This window comes from Kogia breviceps, chromosome 13 (assembly GCF_026419965.1).
Source record: "Kogia breviceps isolate mKogBre1 chromosome 13, mKogBre1 haplotype 1, whole genome shotgun sequence".
Lineage (NCBI taxonomy): Eukaryota > Metazoa > Chordata > Mammalia > Artiodactyla > Physeteridae > Kogia > Kogia breviceps.
In genome coordinates, this window is record NC_081322.1 from 89433460 (window position 1) to 89446727 (window position 13268).

At 53.6% G+C, this 13268-nt stretch overlaps 1 protein-coding gene across 3 annotated transcripts in view; it reads right to left on the reverse strand.

Moving 5' to 3' along the window:
• RPS6KA2 (ribosomal protein S6 kinase A2) overlaps window positions 1-12366 on the reverse strand; it is a 348075-nt gene extending 335709 nt beyond the window's left edge. The window contains exons 1-2 of one of the 3 annotated variants that reach the window (XM_067011135.1): window positions 12021-12361; window positions 8251-8310 (exon numbers count right to left, since the gene is read on the reverse strand). In XM_067011135.1, coding sequence (XP_066867236.1) covers window positions 8251-8310; window positions 12021-12083 — 123 coding nt within the window. In that variant the 5' untranslated portion in view covers window positions 12084-12361. Of the gene's footprint in view, window positions 1-8250; window positions 8311-12020 lie in introns of all 3 variants that reach the window. The other 2 variants (XM_067011139.1, XM_067011137.1) reach the window with 2 other exon arrangements.
• Between the last annotated feature and the right edge of the window lie 902 nt (window positions 12367-13268).

Consider the following 13268-nt stretch of genomic DNA (forward strand, 5'->3'; position numbering starts at 1 on the left):
TGACCCAGGCTCTGCTGCGTGAACGCGCGTGCCGGGCAGGGCGCAGCAGATGGCGGCCAGGCACACAGCCCAGCGGGGGCGGGAGAGTCACAGAGGGCCACAGAAATCCAGTCCGTGGACACGCACGGGTTTAGTTCACGCCCGGGAAAGCAGGGTCTCTGGCCATGGCTTTTGAGACCTGGACCCAGGAGAACAACCAAACGGAGTGTCCCAGGTGTCACATCTGTTATGGGTTGAACTCTGTCCCCAAAAGATCTGTCAAAGCCCTAAGCCCCAGCGCCTCAGAATGTGCCCTCATTTGGAAACAGGGTCTCTGCAGATGTAATCAGTTAGAAGGAGAGTCATCAGGCCGGGCCGCGCTCTGATTTGACTGGTGTCATCAGAAGACGGCCGGGTGAAGACCCCACAGGGAGAGGCCACGGGAAGATAGCGGCAGAGACCCGTGACGTGTCCACACGTCAAGGAGCCCCAAGAGGCCCGGGGCAGAGGCCTGGGGCGAATTCGCCCTCACAGCCTCAGAAGGAACCAACCTGCTGACACCTTGACCTGACCTCCAGCCTCCAGAACAGCAAGGGAACGGATTGCTGTGGTCCAAGCTGCCCCAGTCCATGGAACTTGCTTCTGCAGCCCAGGAAGGGATCCAGTATCGCAGCCAGAAGAGGCCCAGCAGCAACACGGCGACACCTCGGGACTCTGCACCCCGACACCACCGCCCCTCGCCGGGACCCTGCGGCAGCCTCCTAACCCGCCTCCCTGCCTTCACTCTTTCCCCACCAACTCCCCGCTTCCTCACCCAACAACCAGAGGGACTGCGCTTTAAGAAAAGCTAGGCGATCACACCGTCTTCCTGCCTAGGAGTCGCCAGTGGCTTCCCAGAACAATCAGAATAAGATCCGAAGACGTGCCGGGTCCCCGCATTGCCCCACGGGGCCTTCCTCTCCTCCCTCAGCGCCCCCAGCTGCCCTGCGGCTCCCGGCTTGGGGGGCTGGTCTCTTCCACCGTGCAAGTGCCAACCTAAACTCCACCCGCCGGCTGAGGCCGTCGCTAACGACTGACTGCTCTGCTAACCCGGCCCCGGCCCAAATCACTCTCGGTTTCCCTGCTTTCCCCCTCCACAGCCCTCACTGCTACGCGGAATGATCTTATCAGTTAGTTGTTCACTTGCAAGAACACTAAGATGTAGCCGGCCTCATTCACCTGAATCACTGAGCCGCAGGAGCCTGGCACAGCGCCAGCCTCGGCACCATCACTCAGTCGACATTTGCTGAAAGAATTAAGAAGAGGGAGGGCGGGGGCGGGAGAGCCGGCTTGAGCCAGATGTGCAGCCGCGGGCTCTGATGCCCCAAGCAACCTGCTACGCCCACCCGGAGTGCACCCGAGACCGTCCCCATTCTAGGAAGGGTGCTACAGATCACCCTCTGGTGTATTCATCCTAGTATTTTAAAAACAGGCACTTATGTGTCTGAATCCTCAAATCGGGACTTGGAATCCTTCTTTTGTCTTCTCCGCATGTGTTACGTGCGGTTGCTGCGTTCATTCTACCTGAGACAGAAGGTGCGAACTGACTGAGGGATGGAGGAGCCGGGACCCCCGGTGCTGGCGGGGTCCCCAGAGGTGCCCGGAGGAGGGACCGGTCGGGGAGGCGTCTGCTGCAATGAGCCAGGCGCTCTCGCTCAAGGCGCACTTGGCACCGTGGGCTGTTTTGGTGCCACATCTCGGAAAAGAGTGTTTGAATGAGTCCCTAGAGATTTTTATGACTCACATAAATTGCAAAGTCTGTGTCTCCGCACCAGCTCCCAGCTGCATCTGTGTTACAAGAGCAAGGGTTTTGGGGGGTTGTTTTACTTCTTATTACTTCAAAATATCTGAAGGATAAGAAACGACACAATTTTCTATCTCATACTTTGAATCTTACCCACACAGGTACAGCATTATTATGGAGGAAAATCCACTCTCTCTCTCTCTCTTCTCTCTCTCTCTCTCTCTCTCTATATATATATATGTATCCTCTCTTACCATAATTATTCAAATGATCCATTTGATGTTAATGAAGTATAGGAAACTTCTGTGATTCCAGGAAGTCAATAATGTATCCCACCCATGACAAAGACACCGGCCAACACAGCGGGGGTGGGGTGTGTCACCTTTCAACAGCACCTCCAGCTCAAGCTCCCCTGTGTTTTTCATACACATAAAAAAAGATCAAGTTTCCTATTGTCCCAATGTGAAGGGAGATGGAGAGAGAACTGTGAAAGGAGAAAAGGGGAAAGAAGCAGAGTGTGACACTGCAGGGTCGGTGGGCCCCACGCGGCCACTGGAAACAGGTGCGGCTACAGCAACGCTGCTTCTGAGCCCCCGGGGACACGGGGCAGGGTCCCCGAGGCACCTGTAATGTTGCTTTAAACCCAGAGGAGAGGACAGAGCAGAGCCTCTGACCCCAGGCCCTGATTCCATTAGCCAACAATCCACCACCTAACGTCAGGTATCTTGAGGGCAATCAGTGATTTTAGGAACAGAAAATAAGTCAGTAGAAAAAGCTTTGTTTTGACGTCCCTTTTTCATTGGTTCTCTGCTATAATTAGCAAGTTACATCATTTTGACGCCTCAATTTCACCACCTGAAAAATAGGGAAAGTGACAGACCTCCCTTCCAGGTCCCCCAGTCTGGGAAGACGGAAGAGGATATAAATCAGATCCATTAAAAGCAGGGTTCTTACAAAGCATCTCTGCAGGCAGAGGTGCACAGTCATTCCTATGGGGGTGCAAACACAGGAGGCCCTAAAAGACACCCAAACTTGATCCCATGGCTTCCTCCAAGCCGCTGCTATGCACTAAATTGCAGGGAAAGGGCAGCTTTGACGAGCGGTTTTGCTTCATGATTTGGCAAAACCATCTCAACACAGGAGGTTTACTCTTGGCCGAGACACGGTGGGGGCACCTTTTCCCGGCGAGACCACCCGTGAAGTCACTGTGCTGGCAGGGAAAGCCCCCCCACCCCCGGCTCTCAGGGAGACGCAGGCCGCTGGCTTGTTCACACGGGCGACAGCTGGTACCCAGTAAGACGTGAGCAACTCCCTCTGCTCCCCCAAAGATGGGGCGGCAGCAGACAGCATCCCACACGCGTGCCCAGGGTCCCAGAGAATGTTCCTGTTAGCACGGAGCAGTCCTTTTATTCTCAGAGAGAAAGCACTCGGAAACGCGCTCCTGCTGACTTGGCTACGGACGCAGAAAGACGAGGACGCAGAAACCGGAAATAGCCGCAAGCCGGCTTCCAGCACTGGCTACGGCCGACACTTAAGAGATGATGTGATAACCGAAAGGCCCCATGTCTCCTGATGATAGAGCCAGACTTCTTGGCTCTCTTGCAAATAACCAGCACCGACACATCAAAGACGCTGTACCCATCCTACACCCCAAAGCGTGCCTTTTCCTTCGTGTCTGCCCCAGTAAGTGCTAACGTTTGGTGGAGCCAATGTTACGGTCACGACCGGGTGGGGCATTTAAACGCCCATGGGAATTCCAGTGGCTTAGTTACATTAGCCTTTCTCCAAAACACACTGTGTTGACATTGCTCTCTTCTAGACTTTCCGTAAGGGTTACAGGGATTCCTGCCTTTGGCAGAAAACAACACGAACGCAAGTGTCAGCGGTGACATAGTTGACATGCCTTTGCAGACTCCAGCCCCCAGAGGCGGGTGGATGCTGTGACGGCAGACTGACGGCAGGTAATGAGCAGGCAGAGGGAAGATCATCTCTCCACCTCTTTTCGAACTCCCAACCATCTTCTTAAGCTGTAATTACACTGCTTGGAGTTGCTTTATTCGTTCCGAGGTTTCATTACGCTTCTTGTCTCATTTCTATGCAATCCAGTTTGGATTGTTTCTTCCGTCTTTCTTTTTTTTAAGGAGCAACGAGACTGTCTAGATTCCCGGGGGCAGGACAGGTAAGAGGCAATCTGTTGGCATCTACAGGTGACCTGGGTGCAGGTGGCTCAGTCCTGACCTGGGCGAGAGCCTGCTGTTACCATGACTTAGGCCAAAGGGCTTTGAAAACTCTCTTGGGTTATTCTCTGCCTCAAGCTTCAAGGGCTCCCCCAAATCTTGTCCCTGTCCTGCTCCTCGCCCCTCTTGCCCAGCAGAGAACTACAGACGTCCAAGTTGCAGCGGCTGCAAAGTCAGGTGGCTGGCCATGGAAGGAGGTCACGCTGACAGATGCTTGGGGTCACGGTACACCTGCCCGAGGAACTGCCCACTCGTCCCCTGACCCCTGAGAAGAGAGCAGGGGGTCGGGCAGCTGGCACTCCATCCTCAAGCATGCTCACCCGCCCGAGAGCTGCATCTGCCTTCCACACCCCTGGGGGCAGGTCTCTGTGACAACAGCGCTCTCCTGCCAACCGACGGCTGACAGCAGCACTGCCACCCCACCCCCGCTCCGTTCTGCCTCCGAGATGCCAGAATTTCTGCTATGAAAACCAAGGGTAGCATTTTAGGAGGAGAGGGAAATGCCCCAGGAGTCACGAGGAAATCAGGTGAAACCGTCATAACGTTGGAAACAGCTTCTCTGGACCTGGTCTCTAAGGTTGACCAGATGAGAAAATGGTCTTTGCTAATAAACAGACTCCCGAAATCTAAGCACTTCAGAAAATACATGCAACGAGTTCTAATGTTTTCCACAGGTTGTTCTGTGAACTTAGAAACTCGCCTAAAACTCCCCTATGTGTCTGAAATACCTGGAGACGGAAGGGTGAAGGATGGAGCAAGAATGCAGGAGCTGTTGCTGACCAGTACTAAGAGGCTCAGCACCTCCACCTCCGCAACGTGGAAACAGCCCGGAGGCACGGCCGCCCGCTCCCCTGGGCTTTTGCTCTCCCCTCTCCACACAGCACCCCTCCCCCACCTTCCAGATCAACCACGGGGCCCTCGTGCGCAGGGCTGGGAGGCTGCGGTCACCCCTGGACTAACCTTCCAGAGGCTCCCACTCTGCACCGCAGGGTCCCAGCCCACCGAGGCATGTGCTTCTGCGCTAAACTTTAACCCTGTTCGGTGTCCGGATTTCCCAGCATTTCCACTGGCTTTGCTACGCACCACCTGCCAAAAGGAGCAGGGAAACAGGACCCCAAAACCCCACAGAGCAGGTGCCTCAGACTTGTTCTCTCTGCCTGGCCCCTTCCAGGAACCCCTCAAGCAAGTAGCTGAGGCAATACTTCCTAATGGGATCGGCTGAGGCTTTTTTGTTTTGTTTTGTTTTGTTTTCCAGAGTATAAAGGGTGATGGCCTCTGATGGGTCGAGTGAAATCATGCTGAGTCACCCCCCTGTGAATTTATGACTCAAATCCCTACACGACACGGACTCTCCGAGACAGGAAGCCTTTCCCCCCACAGAGGTGAGGAAAAGGTAAGTGGCAGGAACACGCAGCTTCGGACACCGACTCCTGTCTTATTTTCAATCTTTAGTCTTGACCTTCACCTGAGCTCTTTTTTGCAGAGGTTGGACGGAGCTGTGGCATGAGATACAAGTGGACAAGAGTCACACGTGGAGATACTTATTGCATAAAACATCCCAAATGCGTCCCATACTTTATATATACATAAGTATTAACACAGGCACACGCACGTGTACCTGAAGAACGTTCCACACGCAAGAAGCCGCATCGGTTCAAGATGCCACAAGGCCGACAGCGTCCCAGTCACTGCTGTTCCTCTGTTCGTACCTCCACGCCGAGCAGAGGAGGCTTTACCCACGGGCACCGGTGAATCTCTTGACTGACTGGATGAACGAACACGCTGCCGCGGAGGTGAAGGATACTGTTTCCTAAACAAGGCTTTGGAGTCGTCGTACGCGTGCGGACTGGCAAAAGGCGTGAAGCCTTTCAGGCCCGGTTCAGTTGCCATCTGATCGCATTGACCTGAGCCACAAGTCCTTCAGTTACAGATGCCCCGCTGAGCGCCACTGAAGGCTAAGCGGGACGTACGGGGGAAACGCGGCCCCGGTAAAAATTAGACAACCGCTCAGGAGCCCCGGGCGACGCTCACCCGCTGCCGGCCTGAAACCTGCAGCACAGCTTTCGGCGTCACCTGTCAGAAGCAGCCGCCGAGGGCCGGGCACCCCGTGTCGTTCGGTTGCCCCACCAGCGCTACCAGCGCACCTACACATCAACGCCGTGTCCCGTGAAATACTCCTAAGATGCTGTGCCTTCACGAAGAGCCGAAGACGTCCTGATACTCCGTCATCCGGACTAGGTGACGCGGGGAAACTGTAATCACTGCCTCTACCTCGTGTTCTGCTGTCAAAGATAACTCCAAGGGGGTCCGCTGACTTGACTGCCTCCCTGCCATAAATGAGCACCTACCTTTCCATCAAGAGTGTCGGGGGGGGCTTCCCTGGTGGCGCAGCGGTTGAGAGTCCGCCTGCCGATGCAGGGGACGCGGGTTCGTGCCCCGGTCCGGGAGGATCCCACGTGCCGCGGAGCGGCTGGGCCCGTGAGCCGTGGCCGCTGAGCCTGCGCGTCCGGAGCCTGTGCTCCGCGACGGGAGAGGCCACGGCAGCGAGAGGCCCGCGTACCGCAAAAAAAAAAAAAAAAAAAAAGAGTGTCGGGGGTCAGGTGCACTGAGGCCAGGAGGTCTCGGGAGATCACAGTAGCTAACGAATAACAGACTCTGTTAGTTACTAAGCACGTGGAGGGGGTCCTGGCACACAGGCAATCGCGTCGCCAGTTCGATGACCACCGTGAGCACCACGGAGCCTGCCTCCTGCAGCTGAAGGAGCTCAGCCGTCCGTGTGCAAGAAATAACGCCGAAGGCTCCCTGGGAGTCAGAGTCCCCACAGACACCAGCGGCAGGCGCAGCGTGGCTTGCACCCTCGGAGGCCCTGGCCCGGGGCCTTGCTCATTTGCGGGGGGTATTCCTTCCTGACTTGCCCCCGCCCCCGGGCAGGTATGCAGCTCAGTATCCATCTCTTCAAAAAAGCCAGGGGCTCACCTGTCTGTTTACCCTTTGACCTCTGCGGAACTGGCAAAAGCAGGGCTACACCTACCAGCCCAATGCGCTCTTCACGAACGCAGGAAGGTGACCGGAAAGCCAGGAGCACAGCTGGGCTCCACGCTCCCAGATCGCTGACAAAAGCACAGAAGCAAAGCAGCCAGCTGAGGATGAGGCAGCTTCTTGCTTTTCTTCTTTATTTAACCCACATAATAATACGTCATGTGATCACGGGATCCAGGGGCACTGGGCTTAAAACGTGTGCGGTGTGGACGCGTCTGGATGGAGGGGACGCGCTTTTTCAGCAAATCCCGGCAGACCGTTCGCGAAGCCAGCAGCGTCCACGGACCTGCCCCTCCCAGCCCCCCAGACCTCCCTCGCCAGCCATTTTTAAAAGGCCACAGAGTTGCAAAACTTTACAGCTGTTATGGTTCTGAACGGCACAGGGCGGAGCAGCTTGGCTGGCTGAGGCCTCCAGTTAACAGCCTCGTCGACTTTCCACGGCTCCAGCCGCCGAGGGGTGGGACTACGCCTGCCTCTACAGGACCCCTTTAGCACAGCGCCATATTCCCCTTGGGGTGTGGCCCTCGGATGTGCTGGGCTCCCAGAGAGTGCTCGTCGGTCACGGTCTCCCCCACGACGCCGATGCCACCTGGACCTGCCCCTCAGCGAGAGCCCGTCAGGCCCCTGCCGCCCGGGCAGGAAGCGGAGGACCAGGCGGTCGGCGGTGCCCACGCGCTTTGTTCCCTTCCACGTCCGCCTCAGGACACCCCCCTCCCGGCAACACCATCGCTCCTTTTCCAGACCCGCCCACCCACCCCCCGCACGCACCTCCGCCCGGGGCTCCGACTATACGTCACCGAACGTTCTAAGAGGCTACGTTACCTAACCACCACCACCACCCCCCCCCCCCCCCCCCCCGGCAGGTAAAACGACTCATCGCTTCTCTATGCCCGACTGGCTGTCCTCCATGCTTTGCCTTAATTGACAGGGACCTGCCTTTTCCCCTTCGGCAGGTTCACACCGGAAGACTCTGAATCTTACCTTGGTTGGTAATTTTTCCTCCTATGTTCTAAGTATCCCTCTTGAGGGAAACTGTTGACTATCATATGCATGCAACCTATCCGTGTGCGTGCGTGTTTGTGCGTTATGTATGTATATATACACATATTTCACTAAAATAACCACTTGGGGGCTATTAATTTCAATCTTCCATTTCCTCCCTCTACCCCACTTTCCTCCCCCAAATAATAAAATATATATATATATAGTTACTTCTTCCACAGCGTCTGCTATGGTGGGCTCTGGGTCCAGGTTCAGATCCTCCTCGGAGGCCTGATAACAAAAGAGACATATTAAGTGCGGTTAGCACGCCTACGTTCTTGTAAACAGCATCACACAGGTAATGAATGCAAAGGACCAACTAGATACTCAGTACTAGGATATCAGGACATGGAAATGGCATCAAGGTCCCTTTCCACCAGAATTTATTTGAAACCCTATGATGCTTCATGCCAGAGACAGATCCTTTGTATAACAGGAGGCAAATAAGGCAGTGAGTGTTTCTATCCATGATTACAAATTACTAGATCAGCCAAATGTGTGGGGCTTAGACCACAATTGCAAGGAGAAGCAGGTGGTTTATATAAAGCCCTGACCAGCAAGGTGAGGGCGGGGTGTGGATTTACATGACCCTGAAAGACTCAAGCTGTCAGGACAGAAACAGGTTACAGGGGAGCTGTTTGAGCGGAACAAATTCACAAGCTCAGGCCAGAGCTCAGAGAATGAATTAAATCAGAGCGCGTCAAGGCTCCGGCTCATAAAAACATAAAGCGTTGTGTCTCTGCAGGGTAAGGCTTGAAGAGGAGGGTCTGGGTCTGAGCTCTGCTTACCTCTTAATGCCTTTAGGCAATATTGCTTACCCCACACCTCACTTTCCCCACATATAAAATCAGGACCATACGAATATCTACCGCCTAGAGACGCGGACAGAATTCAGGGAAATAAGACCTCACAGCACTTAACACTGGCTCTGCTGAGCGAGCGGTGGGCGCTCGGAGTTGGATGTTGTCCTCACCTCTCCTAGTTTCATTTCTAGCCCAGGAGCCGTGCGGCAATGGTCGCTGTAGGAGCTACACTGTGAACTTCGGGGAGTCCTGTTTGATCGGCACCGTTTAAAAATGGGGCTTCTCCTTTCTCCAATGCGCGATGACATCCCCAGAGGAGAAATCATGCTCACTCCTCTGCAGGGACACAAACCAAATGGGCCAGCCGAGCCTTGTGGGCCGGTTCCCGCACTGCCTTCCTCACGACCCCTCCGGTGTCCTCACCCCTCCCCTGAGCGCGCCCTGGGTGCTGTGCCCCCGCTGAGGGCAGCGACTGAACAGCCCTGCTTTGGAGACATGCATTTAACTCGCTGAAACGCCGTTCACACGACGCTGCGCGCTTCTTTTTGATGCCGGCTCCTGCCGGGATTTTACGGAGGTCCCAGTTTTTAATTAGCATACGTCTCCTTCTCAACATGCCTCATTCGTCGATAACTTACATACACCTTCCAAAATACCTCAAAACAATTCACAAACCATAAACGCTTTTCCTAGACAATCAAGTGAATTTCCCCTGGTCTGTGTGTTGAAGCAGAAATGATTTTTATAAGGATTCAGTATTTAAGGATACAGTCCACTGACCCTCAAATCCAACCTAGTTCAGTTCCCTCTCACTGCAGATGAGAAATTAGAGGAGAAGCAACTCATAAAGGCAGGAAAAACCTAGAATCCAAGAGCGTTGATGGCTGCCCCTGGCAAACCAATAATCGGTCATGTTAAATGCATGTAAAAGCAAATAATGTAAGCACTAACACCACGCAGCAGATTTTCTCATAAAAAGCACGCAGGCTTTTCATGCAAGGATTTTATGACATTTCACTTGGAGTTCGGAGGCTAAATGTACTCCCCACCTAGTTTTGCCCAATTTCCTGATATGTGAGCTATTTTAACACCACACAACATAAAACATGGGCAAAACTGGAACCTAAAATCAGCCTCTGAGCTCCAAAATAGAGAGATTTCATGTTTTCCTGAGAACTTGAAATATCTCAGGGTTAATAGTTCAGGTTTAATCTTTCTGTCAAAAGAGCTCTAATTTCTGGGTTCCAAATAAACAGGGATTAAATGCTCTATCTTAACACACTGCATAGGATATACTATCCTAAAACGTCTACCCAGGAAGCCTGAAGAAAATTTCTTTTGCTTCAGGACCATTTAATTTATGGAATTTTTATTATTTGTTTTTGCACACACATCAATCTCAAAAACTTATAAATGTGCCCTCTCAGTGGGGTGGCAAGGCACTGCAGTCTCTCAGCCAGCTCTGCTTCAGATTCTCCCAATTTCCCAGGTCTTTCTAGGATCATGATATAATTTTGTAATAATGTGAGTATATTTATTGCTGGTCCACTTTCAATCATTTTGGAAATATTTAAAGCGCACGTTACTCCTCAGAGCTTGGGTCAGCGGCCACGACGTAGAGTCCAGAGTCCCAGGAGACATTCTCCAAGCCTCCTTCATTCCTCCCTCACTCCGGTCCTTTTTTCTAAGCCCAGGGCCAAATCCTCCCTGCTACAGAAGGGCTTCCTTCGCGGGGCCTGGCTGGTGAGGAGCTGACAGCTGGGCCTCTACCACCACCAGCAAGTTCGGAGAACCAGGAGGGGGTCAGAAAGCATCAGGAAATAAGAGTGGGACTTCTGGCCCATCACTAATTCAACTTTTTAAAAACCCAATCTTTCTCAAAAGAAAAAAATAAACTTGACTTGGCAACCTTTGCAAGTGAGAGGCTCTTTCTCAGGCACTGCCGTCACCACCAAGAATAACATCGCGTGCGGAGAGGAATCGGTAGCCCTGGAGAGCCTGCTGTCATTTCCTTCCACTTAGGTGCGTCTCAGCGGCAAAGCGTCTGTGTCGTTCCATCTAAAAACTAGCCTTAAAATCTGCGCTATGCCTGACAATCACCTTTGACCAAAATATACATTCCAAGCACGAAGAAGTGAGTCGGGCTTCCGAAAAAGTATTAAATATAAGATATTAACTAACTTCTCTTCTAAAACAGTCTCTCCTCCTCTTTAAAATTCTGTGAATGTCTCAGTATGTAGTATGTATATATAAAAATAAGTAACATTTAAAATAGTAAGAATTGAAATTATAATGCCGGATACAGGAGATGAGGCAAAAGTTAAAGGCTGGATCTTGCAAAGAGGTAGTCAGTTATTAAAATCTGCCATTTATAAATGCCATTTGAGTTGCTCTAAACACAGCACGGGCATTTCAGTCTAATAGGTTTAGTAACTTCGGGGAACTTTCTCTTTTACGAAAACTATACGTTGCTTGTTTCTGACTCAAATTAAACAAATCAAGATCCATGAAAGGAGAGCTCCGTGTCCCTGGGGGAGATAGAGTTAAGTGGTGTCAGACGTGCGCCCCACAGGCCGGCCAGCCCTGACACATTCATTTCCTTTTCTTCTCATCTTCAATCGCTCCCCTTTATTCAGACATACACCCTATTAAGGCTGCATAATCTTTACGCCCCGTTTCTTAAACAAGAATTCATCATTGGTTTTCCCTTCCGGTTTTATACTGCACTGCAGCAACTGGGGAGGTCTTATCATTTAAAGCCACTTGTTGAAGGAAATCCCACGGATGCAGATTAGTTTGGAAGCATGTGACTCCCCTTAAGGCAAACATAGACTCTAAGAAGCACCCTGAAGTTTGGCTTAAGAGCAACCATTATTTTTTCTTCAATTCACTCATTTTCATTCATATAGTTACACCACACGCGACGCCTTGTGTGGGTGCGTGAACACACAGAGATGTACTGTTCATATGTGTGTACACACATACACATCTATGCTCGTTACAAATCCCAGACTCGGTCGCGTAACAGCCACTCAATAAACGTGAATCCATTACGGTAAACAGGCCGGCCGCCGGCCGCTGAGTCAGAGTTTTTCAGGATACTGTGGAAAAGGACACTCTTCTCTCGCCCTTACTCACCTCTATTTCCATGGGTTCCACCTCTATCTTTTTCCATAGCTCCAGCAACTGTGCAATCGGCATCTTTGAAAACTTTCCCTCCGATCAAGTACTGAGAGTGAGAAAGAAGATAACCAGAGGCCCCAAACAGCACAGGGACGGCCAGACAGGACGTCGGGGCCCGCGGCAGAGGCCGGAGCTGCTGGCAGAGGGTGAAGTCAGGCTGGGACGACCGCGGGCGCCGGCGGGGCCCTGGGGTCCTGGGTGCGCGAAGGGGGCCGTGGGGCTTCAGCACGGCTGCTCGGCTGGCGCGTCCTCCCCCGGCCCCCGCCGCCCCCGGGGCTGCGCCTAGGGCTGCGGCTGCGTCCGGCTCGCTCGGGCTGGGCGGGGGAAGCCGGAGACGGAGCTGCAGCTTCAGACTCCGTGCTGCGACTTTGGCGGAGCGAGCGCTCCCCTCGCAGCCTCGGATTGGATCCCCTGCTTCGCCCCCTCCCCCCACCATTTTACCTTAATTGGCTCTAAATGATGGGTGAAAGTTGGGTCTGAGGATGCCGCTGCCATAGAAACCTCATAGCAACCGAGGGCTGGGGAAGAGGGGAGGAGAGGAGGGGGCCTGCGGCAGGTTCTGCCCGATCCCTCCCAGCGCACACGCGCGTGCACTCACGCACACCCCCCTCCCTTTGCCAAGGACTCCCCTGAGCCCCGCACGACCACCTTCAGCCCGTGGCACACTAGGGGCCAAGGCAAGAGGCCAGGAGCAGGGGAGCTGCTTTTCCTGCATCGCCGCTATTCCAGAAACTCCCTGCTTCGTGGAATTGCCGCTGACGGGGCGGCTGGAGTCGCAGCCTCTCCCCTAGAGGGCCCCCCCCCCCGCCCGCCGCCCAAGCGTTAGGACAACACCCTCGGGGGAAAGGACAGGAGGGCCCAGGAGGGCTGAGAGTGAGCCCGGGGTCCGGGCGCCCTGCTGTCTCTCCCTGAGGCCTTCGGCTTGTCCTGCTCCCGCCGAAGCCGCCCTGGGGCAGAAGTGCGGCCGCAGCACCTCGGGAATGTGGCAGCTGTGCCGTTACCGGGAGAGAGGATGAAAAGTGGGTGGGCTGTTTAAACTCCCAAACCAACGATGGGATCTGCTGAAGTCCGGACAGGGATTGGGCAGGGAGGCACATTCACCCAAACAACGTACTATCAGCCGTTTGCTAAGTTCCAGGAAGGATGCCGCGTGCACCACGCACAGTTTCTCATTTAATTTTCCATCTGACGTGGATTCTACCA